The sequence below is a fragment of the Aythya fuligula genome, chromosome Z (genome assembly GCF_009819795.1).
Source record: "Aythya fuligula isolate bAytFul2 chromosome Z, bAytFul2.pri, whole genome shotgun sequence".
Lineage (NCBI taxonomy): Eukaryota > Metazoa > Chordata > Aves > Anseriformes > Anatidae > Aythya > Aythya fuligula.
The window spans coordinates 14,765,303-14,777,231 of NC_045593.1; the positions used below are offsets into that span (position 1 = coordinate 14,765,303).

An 11,929-nucleotide genomic window follows, 5' to 3' on the forward strand; every position below is an offset into this window, starting at 1 on the left:
CACACACACACACCCTTCCTGTGTTTGGCAACGCCACCAGCCGCGCACGGGAGCCAGCGCGAAGCAATACATCGATGACGGGCGGTGAGGAACGCCGACGGCTGGCAGCGGCAGCCTGATGCAACAGCTCCCGCCGCCGTCCCGCGGCACCACCCGCCTTATCTCCCGGCCACCCGCCCCCACGGCGGGACGGGGCGGCGGCAGGTGCCCCTCACGGTCCCCTCACGGTCCCCTCACGGTCCCCTCACGGTCCCCTCACGGCCATTGGGCGCCCCCTCCCGCCCGGCCGCCCCCGCCGCGGGCGGAGGTGCCGCGGGCCGGCCCTGCCCGCCGCCGCCCGGCCAATGGAGCGAGAGGGCGGGGAGCGGCGGCGGCGGCTGCCCCGGGGCCGCCTCCGCCCTCCGCGGCGAAACTCGGCGGGAGCGCGGCGCTGAGGGGAGAGGAGCCGCAGCCCCGCGAGGCGGAGGGAAGGCAGGGAAGGGGGAAGGAGGGGATGAGCGGCGGGCACCACGCTCCGGCACCTTCCCGCGACGCCCCCGCCGCCACCTGGAGCCCCCGCCGCTGCCGCTGAGAGGGAGAGGGGCGGCGAAGGACGCGGGGACCCGCGGGGATCCGGTGCTGGGCTCGCCCCGCTGCCAGCCGGGGCTGCCCCCGCTTCGTCTCCTCTCACGATTTTTTTTTTTTTCCTTCCTCTTTTTTTTTTTTTTCGCCTAAACCACACCGGCTCTTTCCCTCCCCCCTCTTTTGCAACCTCCCCGCTTTTCCTCCCCGATCCCTCCTTTGCTTTTTTTTTTTTTTTCCTCCCCTTGCCTCCCCTCGGCTCCCCAGCCATGTCCTTCAGCCCCACCATCATGCCACCTGCCAACGGCTCCGCCAACGGGACCGCCGGCGGGGCCGAGGGCGGGAAGCCCCCCACCATCCCCACCGTCATGTTCATCTTCGGCGTGGTGGGCAACCTCATCGCCATCGTGGTGCTCTGCAAGTCCCGCAAGGAGCAGAAGGAGACCACCTTCTACACGCTGGTCTGCGGGCTGGCGGTCACCGACCTCCTGGGGACCTGCCTGGTGAGTCCGGTCACTATTGCCACTTACCTGCAGAACCGCTGGCCGGGAGGAGACGCGCTGTGCGAGTACAGCTCCTTCATCCTCCTCTTCTTCGGACTGTCCGGCCTCAGCATTATCTGTGCCATGTCAATAGAGAGGTACCTGGCCATCAACCATGCCTACTTCTACAACCATTACGTAGATAAGAAGCTGGCGGGGCTCACGCTCTTTGCCATCTACGCTTCCAACGTCTTGTTCTGCGCCCTCCCCAGCATGGGGCTCGGCAAATCGACCCGGCAGTACCCTGACACTTGGTGTTTCATAGACTGGCGAGCAAAGAAGGCCACTCATGCAGCGTATTCCTACATGTATGCTGGCTTCAGCTCCTTCCTGATCATGGTTACAGTGATCTGCAACATCCTGGTCTGCGTGGCCCTAATTCGCATGCACCGCCAGTTCATGCGACGCACATCCCTGGGGACAGACACCACCTCCAGCCGCTTATCTGACTTTCGCAGACGCCGGAGCTTCCGTCGGATGGCCGGAGCAGAGATCCAGATGGTTATTCTGCTCATTGCCACTTCCCTGGTGGTGCTCATCTGCTCCATTCCTCTGGTGGTGAGTAGCATTGTGCAACCCTTCTTCTTCTATCACCCACATTGCTGAGTCTTTTCTCCTCCTAGCCTGTGCCTGTAGGACAGAATCCCATTTAGCTGGTGCCGCAAACTCTAGGAGTAATTTTAGTGCAGTTAGCATGCATACATGGTGATAGAAGAGAGTAGTACTGGTTTATATTTACAAGAAAAGAAACACACTCATCCCAAGTCCTAGGCTCCTTTGATTGGCTGACATACAGTGCCAAAAATTCTTAACAAATTTTCCACCGTTTAACTGGAATCCACACAGCACAAGTCTTATTGAGAGCTAAAGGCACTTTAAAGTTCACTTCCAAAATTAATTTGTGATGAGTGAGGTTTGGGGCTGGCCCACACTGCTGGATGCTTATTGTGTTTTTAAAATAGGCACTCTGCTGATGAAGTGTACAGCAGTCCGTAGGATCTGGCAGGGGGAGAGAGTTGTCTTCGCATGGCACCAGCAAGGTGCAGAGCGCTTTGTGCCCAAAACCAGAACTGAGGTCCCATCCTGAAGGATACACTGGGGGTAGATCCCATGCATTTACAGCCCTCAAACAGGTCCCCAGTGTTGGAGGTCTAAATGCAGTGGAGCCGCTTGGTGTAATTTTCTGTTAAATGGGAGTTGGAGGATTCTGGCCCACATGGAGCTAGAGATCATACCAAAATGCCAGACAACATTACCACTAACCATTTGCTAATTTTCTGAAACAGCTGCTACAATTACTGTCATTGACTTGAACATGCAGGATCTACTTTCTTCTATTCCTCCACCTTATCTCAAAGGAAGACAAAAAAAAACCACACCAGCTCGAGGCTCAGTTCTTGCTTCCCACCCACCATAGTAAAACTTGGCGAACTTCTCTCCCCTTCTGGCTCAGAAACATTAAACAAGCAGCTGGCTTGCCTTACTCGCCACCTTCCAAAACACATTTTAGGGAGCCAAGCACTGCTTCTTAGACAGAAAGTGTTTTTGGAAGATGGATTGTTTTCAGGGAGTTTATTGTAGGTAGGAACTATTCTGCAATCTCAGTGTCATGGAGGGGTTGTGATGTGCGTGAGAAGCAAGTGACCAGCTGGGGACGCGAAACAAACAGGCTACAGCTCAGTAAGGAAGTTCAGAAAAATACGTCTGAAAGCTCGGAGAGGTCAGTGAGTCCATCCCCCTGCTTCAAAGGAGGGTGTAACTGCAAGGGTCAGGCCAGTTTTGCCACATTACTAACATAAACAGGAGCCAGTGGAGTGTGGCTTTGCTGGAGCACCAGTGCTCAGGCTGTCGCTGAAGGCTGTCTCCCGTCCCGCAGCGCCGTGTCACTTTGCGTGGTGCCACGGCATAACCGGGCACTTTCCCGTCCATTTATTGCTCGTCGCCTAAAGGAAATCAAAACGTGCCATTTGAGTTGTGCACAGGCTGCCTCTGAGCGGCACGCGTGTTAGATCGAGGAACCTCACGCAACCTGTTCTGCAGTCCAGCACCAGAAACCTCACGGGTAAGCCGACTTGCCACACTGGAAGGAATCAGGTTGTAGAGTGGCCAAACCCTGAGAGTACCCATGGGTCCACAGTACTTAATGCAATTAATCTAATATTGTAACAGCTACTTCACAAAATAACAATATGCTGTCTTCAAAAGAGATGCTGGTAAATGCATAGAATGGGTTCTGGGAATTAAATGCAATGTCACAACACAGTGCAGGGTACCAGCTGATGGACTTCAGCGGTGTCAGGAAAAAGCCAAAACCTTATCCCACGGAGGACTAGCTAGAGAACAGCTGACTGAGAAATGAAATTGTTCGTATACGTTAGGAGCTAGGGAAGCTTTTATAAAATCTCAAAAAAAAAAAAAAAATCAAGAGGGAGAGATTGCCAGAAAGGAAACTAGATTGTTGACACTTAAAATTAATGAACTTGGGTGGGGCGAGAGATTTATTATTTAAACAGTAGCTGGTGAACACCTTAGCATGTGTGAAGGTGCGGGTGACAAAGTTCTGAAGCTCTCTCAGACCTTGATTTCACTTCTTACAAAGGCATGGTGTTGCCTCGAGAGTGCTCACATATGGTAGCTTTTCTCAGCTAAAGCCGCAGATTTCTTCTGTATGTAAAATGAGGTAGAAGATTGTCATTTCACTATTTCCGTACCTCACTCCGATGCATGACTAGGAAAAAAAAAAAAAGTTTTTTTTTAAAACACGTATAGATACATCATTACAGTGTCCAGCATGGTTAAACTGCTTCATTGTAAAGGCAGCTTTTATCAGTCATTTGCCTCCCCCTGTGGAAATAACCTGTACCCATTTATGTTTCTTTATACGGTGATGCACTGCTGCATATGTGTATTAAGCCCTCTATGTTACTTATGCACTGAGGTTAAGCATTCCAGGATAAGCTCAGAGAAGTGACACCTTTATGCTGTAAATCCTTAGAAAGAGCCACCAGCAGAGACAGGAAAATCACTCATATACACATACATTTTCATGACGCAGACGAGTTCTTCTGAATTAAGCTAGGGAGCCCTCACCACAGAAGAGACTGAAAGGTGCGTTTATAACAGGAGATCCTGGCGGGCACCAAGAACATACAAGTAGTAAGGTGGTGGTGGTGGTATGATTCAGATACACAAAGCAAGCTCAGAGGTTGCTTTGTGACTGAAATTTTCTGATGAGCTGATTTCCTACTGATGATTTCAGCTGAATAAACTATCACTGAAGTCAAAGCAACTTCAGAAAGAGAGACGTAAGCTTCTAACTTTTTAGCATTAACACTTTCACAAGACAATAAACGAGTACACAGAGGCAGTCCAGCAGACTGTATTTACTAGGGTTTAACAAAAATTTTCACGTCTTAAAATACTAAATAGACCTGAAATAATAAGAAAAGGCTTGGCTTGGTTTAAAAAGTGGTTAAAGAAAAGCAAGCTGAGTCACAGAGAACAGACATTTTTAATAATGAGTGATTTATTGATTTAGTGATTTATTCATAAAATCAATAAAATTTTACAATGACAGCTACTATAGCAAAATTATTGAGCATTGTACAAAACACTGAGTGAACTTTGCAGAGATAAAGGCTGATCAAATTTATCAAGGAAAAAAAAGTTGAACAAAAATCATTAGAGAAAAAAATCTTCTGATATAAGATTCTGATATAAGATGTGAATAAGATAAGAATCTTCTGATATGTGTTCTCAGTGTACAGAAAGTGGTGTGGAAAGCATGAAGAAGAATCTTACAATAGTTTAAAAATGAAATAAGGAAAAAAATACACAAATTGCATGCTGCCTCCTTCCTGCACTCCACATTGGTTATTTCATCTTTTAAAAATCTGTGAGTTTTTAGAAAAGAGAATTAGACATATTTAAAAGTAGGGGATGAGTTTCATGAGGAGGGGAGGGGGGGTGTCAAGAACGTATTAGAAATTGCTAGCCAGCCTTTTAAAAAAATAAAAACAACTCTTTCGAGTGTACATAAGCACATAGTATTCAAACTCCAGTTCACTCCAGCAGTCTTTCAGACACTTGTAGATTTTTAAGTATGTGACTTTTTCTGATCCTAACCACTGAATATTGCTGAATTGCAGTGAAATTGAAAATAAAATGCTGTGTTTCAAGATGTACATGTATTTGATCATATAAAATAATCAAAGGTTTCTAACTTAGTGTTTAATTGATCTAAAAGATTGGATTTTCTTTTGTTTTGTTTTGGCTTGTCTCTGAAGTACAGGGGCTGTCTGCAGCCAAAAACAGCAAGGTGGCAGGCATGATTTTTGAGCAACGGAGTGATCTGCTACAGCAGACACCAAACCCTTGAAGGGCAAAGGGTATTGGCTTGCGGAGCTGAAAAACTTGTTTCCTGCTTTCTACTCTACAGATTTTAAACTTATCCTATCAGTATGTGGGGAGATTTTACGAGGACAGGTAGAAGCTATGAAGATAACTACTCCTTTAATTATTCTGGAACAATAAGTATGTTAGTTACTTTATCATACTGCATAGGAATAGAAGTCATGATTCACATTCATATTTAGTAAAAAATAAAAGTATCAAAACACGCAGGACTATGATGTACAACTACCTATCGCTTCACCATAAACTCAGTGCACCATGAAGCAACGTGCTTCTTAACACAACTGCAAACAAACCACAGATACTTTCAAAATATGTTGCCTGTATTCTGTGGCTGCAGATGTAACATTTAAACCTCATTCTACTGAGACTAGAATTGTTCCCATTCGCTTCTTTAATCAGGATTTTAAATTGCAGAAATTCAAGCACAGCTTAGCTAACACAGTAATGAATTCCACTTATATGGGACTTACTAAGAAGATGCAAGGCAATATCCTTCATTATGCTTCATCCTGTAACAGAAGACTTGTAGCCAAAACAGGATACATCTCTTACTGTTAGTGTAGACAATACATTAATAAATGCTCTTTCTTTACCAGGTTGTAAAGAAATCATACAGTGACATTCCAACACAGATTAATTTGTACCATACTGTGATTAATATGTAATCCATGCAATAGATCTGAACTGATAAATGCATTTGACATTTTGGGGGGCTGCTAAGAAAAAAAGTGGCACCTTTCTGTGAAACTGAAACAGTTTTGTACAGTCCACAGTTTTCAATAAGTAGATCCATTTTAGGAATCTCTCACCTACACATCACATATCTGTCACAAGGAAATAAAGCATACAGAGATAACATAAAGCAAGCTGTGCAATTTGTGATTGTACTTTTCAACCACAGCGTCAGCACTTAAAGACATTTTTGTCTTTCCGTAAACTCTACCGGGCAGTCAGAGAAAGGTGAATCAGGTACTTGAGCTTCAGGTGGTGCTTATCAAAGGAACAATCCCACTATTAAGTCACTGATGTGTAACTATAGGTCTAACTTTAAAAAAGAAAAAAAAAAAAAAAAGGTAAAATAAAAATCAGGTCTCCAAAGTTGGTCTGCATACTTCAGCTGTCTGCAAAGTGTGCCTTCTGGTTCTGCGATGTGCATGAATTTGTCAGTAAATACCTCTCCCTGTCACACCTCTGATATTCCTGGCAATGACTGCATGTAGTTAGCATGAGCTGCTAGCAGTCCTCCACTCCCACAACACTGTCCTTTGGATTCCTGCCTCTCAGGACAGGTACCCTTCCCGTGATCAATGGTTAGATACGTCGACCAGCATTTACACACCTTCAGGGTGCATTCCCTTGCATAAAGGAAAATCTCAGCACAGAAAAAGGAACAGCATCTGTAAAGAAATGTTATGGCGCAGGTCAAATCCTTAAGGGAAATTGGTTCTTCATGTATTTATGACCCCTTACTATCTTTTCTTTTTGTGGGGTGGGACGGGGGGCAGAGGGAATCTCACACACGTGGCCAAGGCGATTCCAAGGACAGTGTTTAGCTGATGCCGTCGTCTCAAAAACTCATTTTTCAGCGTTTCACGTTATGGAAACCTGACGGCCGCTTTTCAGGTTCAGAGCTTGTGTCAGTAAGTGCAGCTCTACTTGCATAAGCTTATGCAAGTCCCGGCACTAATCCCCTCCTGCAGTGTTTATCACTGGCAGTGCATTGGCATTTGCTGTCCCTCCCTTGGCTGCAACTGCTGCCCGTGGGAATGGGAGCAGCCAGCACGAGCTGCGGGTACCCCGGCCGCCAAGCTGGGATGCTGCGACTGCGGGACATCTGTGCCACCTAGCGGTGCGCTCCTGCAAGCTGCACTCAGCGCAGGGCAGGGGAAGGCTTTCCTGGACACCACCTCCGAAAGCCCACGGCAGGAGATTTCAGCAATGATGTGCCTTTTTTAAAGAAAGAATCCTCAGTGAATGCCTGCTAAACTGCACTTACGGATCTGGGGCTCTGGAGGGACTGGTCTTCTCTCAGCCAGCAGTACACAGAGTTCTGTAGTGATGGATATCAGATAAGAGTGGCAGCAGTTTGGAGACAAGCAAAATAACGAAAAAAAAAAAAAAAAAAAAAACAAAGAAAAATAAAGAAAAACCAGACAAGATCTACATGCGCAGGAATATGCTTTAAAGCGCTTCAATTGCGTGTGTGACTTAACAGAAAAATCAGCTCAGTAAATTAGCTGTCAAAAAAACATCTGCAGTGTTAGAAATAATTAGGAAAGTAACAGAGAGTAAAACTCAGATCATTATAGTTCTGTATCAATTCAAGATTTTCCCATATTTGGAATTCTGTGTGAAGGTTTTGTTACCTGTAAACCCATACAAAAGTACTGAGAAAGAAAATACAGATGATCACCAGTTTCACACTCACTGATTTGAGAGAGACCATATGCATAGGACTTCCAAAGAAGCACTCTACATTATTTTAAACATACTTTGTTTGTAGCTTTGGAGCACATTCAAGCTCTGAATCCTGACAGGCAGAATACCATCACCTTGCCCTGCTGCAGGAAAATTTCTCGGACAGATTTGTGATTTTTTTCACCAGGAATCACAAGCATAACTTCTATGAAAATGACTCAAGGAGGCTGTTCTAGTTTGGCTGTTGTTTAAATGCTTGTCTTCTTCCTTGCCTGTAACCTTCTCGTAGGTAGGCCTTGATTCATTTCAGGAGATAAGCCTGAGACTTTAAAACATCCCTACTTTTGCTACTAGATTTTTACTGTATCACATAAAAAGAGAAGTAATACATTTATTTAGACTTACCTTAAGAAATCCAAACTAAACAGCATGTTCCATTATCCCGTCTTTTCAGTGGCTTTCTTAGGCCTTCCTAAAATGCAGGACACTGCGTAGGTCTTGCTAAAACAGAGCAGCTATTTGGGACTGATAAACAAACTCATATGACATCATGCTCTTTAGGGACACTGGAAAGATAACAACAACTCATGTCAAAGAACTGGCCTGTGCCTTAGAACAGCATTACTGAAGTGGCCCCAAATCCAGGGTAGGGACACAGGGACTGTTTGGTTGGTTTTTTTTAGATTCAGAGGAAAAACTTGAAGGAGGCATTTCTGTGTAGAAGGCAGGATCCTGTCTTAAATTTTGTGCATGATAAACTGAAAGTGCTAATTCAAAAGGCAGATTCAGAATCTCCAATTCCTAACTACTTGATAAGCATTTTTACGGTTTTCTAAGTAGAACCCAATGATGGCTCATGTATGTGAGCAAAGCACTCCAGTCCAGTCCAGTCCAGTCCAGTCCAGTGCTGGAATCATCTCATCATCTTGACCTATTAAAAATCTCCTAACTAGGGGACCTTTCTTTTTGTTCCTTTATTTTTTTGGCCAAAACATGCTGCAACAAACCAACAGCTGAAAGTATACAAACAGTTCCAGTAAGGACAGGTGCCAGAAAAAAGGTATTTCTAAACTAGGGGATCAACAGCTCTGGGCTCATTTCTGGAAGTTAACATACCTGGATTATAATATGGGTTTCAGCTTATTTCTAAACATGCAATTATTAGACCCCTACCGGAGGAACTGATTAGCCTCTTCAGTGAACTCAGATATCCCTTTGCAGATAGCGTAAGACTTGAGATATACTAAGGAAGCAGGATACAGGTCTAAATCTTTGTTCCTGGGTTATATCCATCAACAAAGAAGTTGCAAAAGCAGCAGCCCAAAACTGAAGGTTGAAGGATTAATTATGAGGGGAGCAGGGAGAGAGAGCCATTCTTTTCCTACCTGTAGCATGGAAGATCAATTTACAACAGCTTAATCTCTGATTTTCTTGCCATTTCCAAAAATAAATTACTTTGCCAGGTTCTTCTCATGTTCTAGCCTGTAGATGTAAATCAAGATCTCTGCTTCAATACGTAAACTTTGATTTCCTGATGTAATTGTAAAATTGCACCTTTTTCCTCCCCCGTCTCTCTGGGTAGGTCCGTGTCTTCGTGAACCAGCTCTATCAGCCCGAATTAGTGGAGGATGTGAGGCAAAACCCTGACCTGCAAGCCATCCGCATCGCCTCGGTGAACCCCATTTTGGACCCGTGGGTCTACATCCTCCTCCGTAAGACTGTGCTCAGCAAAGCCATCGAGAAGATCAAGTGTCTCTTCTGCCGCATTGGAGGGGCCCGGAGGCAGCACTCGGGGAGCAATTTCAACTGCGTGGATGGCCGCAGGACCTCTTCCGCCGTGTCAAGTCAGTCACCCTCCTTCATCTCCCGTGAGCTGCGGGAGATCAGCAGCACCTCACAAACACTGCTCTATCCCCCGGAGTTAAGTGAAAGCAGCGTCGGGGGGCGTGTGCTGCTTCCCGGCCCCAGCGCGAGCCTGGCTCAGTCTGACACTACATCCGTAAGGACACTGCGCAGCTCAGAGACCTCAGACTCTTCACACGGGCAGGACTCCGAGAGCGTCTTCCTGGTGAATGAGATCAGGTCTGGCGGTGGGGCCAGCTCCACATCCAAAGGCAGCCCCCTCCAGGTCACCTTCCCCACAGAGACATTGAATTTATCGGAGAAGTGTATATAGCAACAAAAGGCATCGACCCTGGTGATCCTTCCCGGTACGCTGGAAAAACTGGTGCAATAGATAGGTATTCTGCCTATTCAAGGGGAGAGGGGTTCAGCTATGCTCCAAAGGGCTATTTTTCTCTTGCCATGTGATGGGTACATTTCTCTTAGACTACTGAGGACTGTGTGGAACAGACATTGGCGCTGCCATCAGAAATTGTACAAGACAGGTCTAATGGGACTGGAAACACGAACATGTCTTGTTCTGGGACGCAGGAGAGCTACTGGGCCTCTTGAAATAGGAAGACCCATCACTTTCTTTCTTTCTCTTTCCCTTTACAAATCTGGTAGAACTGTGTTTTCCTGTGGCTGCTCAACTATCAAGAGTGTAAGCTTCTGGTACTAGAGCAGAATGTGAGGCAGCTACTAGGAACTGGACAGAGCTACTCTGACAGCTGCCTGCAGTAGGATTTTAAAGTGTCTCACTAAAGCATGAAAATGTGAATTTTTACTGTTGTATATGTATCAGGACTGAAAATATTTAAAAGTCTATTCTTCTCTATGAGAAGGGTTCTTACTAATACCAGGTATATAGAAATGATTGCCAGCCTTCTCTTCCCCCAGTATTGCCTGCTGATAAGACATTCTTGTTTTAGATTTGTTATCCGTGCTACATTCACGGCCGATATAATTCTTTAGCTGAGAATACATAAACACTTTGAGTGAAATGGAAACATATGTACCATTGAGAAAAAGAAAACACATCCTTTCAGTTAAGAATATTCTATCAGTGTATGTACATACTAAAAAGCCAGATTTTATTTATGTGCTGAGAATGTTTCCATGTATAAACACATTGCTCCTCTCTGAGTACTTCGGCCCACATTCTGCACGCACTTAGGCACACACTTAATGTTGCCCATCAGAGTAGCCCTTCCGCTGCCAGGGAGACTCCTTACATGTAAAGTTAAGGACATATAGAAGTGCTTTTAATATCAGGGCCTAAAACTTTCCACCCCTGGTTAATAGTCTTAATATTCACTTTAGTTAAAGCATCACTGATGTAATAAAGGTATTTTTTCATAACATTTATCATTTTACTTTAAATAGTAAATAGAATTTTATGACGCTGTAATCTGATATTCCACCAAATAAACATAAAAAAACATGGAAGCAGAACCTTCATTTAAAAGTGTAGGTTATATAGAACCATCTTCTGGTCTTGTACCTCTTGCAGATTATTTGTTCTTAGAGTTCTGATGACAAAGACATCACCCAAAACAGCTGTTAACCAGTGACAAAAGGACTTCTGGTGTTTTGTTTTGTAAGGGGTAGGTCTTGTTCCAGAAAGACCATTTACTAAAATAATTCTGTACAGATATTTGGAGGATGTTTTGTTAAATACTAAGCATGTTATGCTGCTTAAAGTGTTCTCATGTGAAATGCTTTATTGTAATGAAAATCTTGAGCCTTATGTTGATGGTATGTTTAAGCAGTTGTACTGACCAAAATCACTTTGGGGATAACAATTAAATGAAAATGTTCTGCTTGAGCTCAAAAGTTTATGAGAGTCTGCCATTCAGTGCCAACTCCTCACTTTAAAAAGCCACCCATTTGGAACACTTTGTGCTTAGCTACTCTCAAAACATACTTGGGTCTGGAAGTTTCCAAAACACCACAGAACAACCGCCATTAGCAAGAGGAAGCCTCCTTTGAAAATGTCCCTGAGAGCATTGACACAGAGCCATGAAAATTTTTCACACAACAAAAAAAAATCAAAACCCCCACACAGTTAAACCTCAGGCCTGCTTCATTGTGTTCCTTCAACATGTGAG

At 44.9% G+C, this 11,929-nt stretch overlaps 1 protein-coding gene across 1 annotated transcript; it reads left to right on the forward strand.

Moving 5' to 3' along the window:
• The first annotated feature begins 830 nt into the window (after positions 1 to 830).
• On the forward strand, positions 831 to 11,610 carry PTGER4 (prostaglandin E receptor 4). The gene is made up of 2 exons (XM_032205989.1): positions 831 to 1,661; positions 9,520 to 11,610. The coding sequence occupies exons 1-2, from the start codon at positions 831 to 833 to the stop codon at positions 10,111 to 10,113; spliced, it is 1,425 nt and encodes a 474-aa protein (XP_032061880.1). The 3' UTR covers positions 10,114 to 11,610.
• Positions 11,611 to 11,929: the final 319 nt, after the last annotated feature.

Bases quoted from the DNA above. Each gene is read 5' to 3' on its own strand.
- PTGER4 (XM_032205989.1), top strand. From the start codon at position 831: ATGTCCTTCAGCCCCACCATCATGCCACCTGCCAACGGCTCCGCCAAC. The intron at 1,662-9,519 runs GTGAGTAGCATT...CTCTCTGGGTAG, and splicing joins TCTGCTCCATTCCTCTGGTG to GTCCGTGTCTTCGTGAACCA.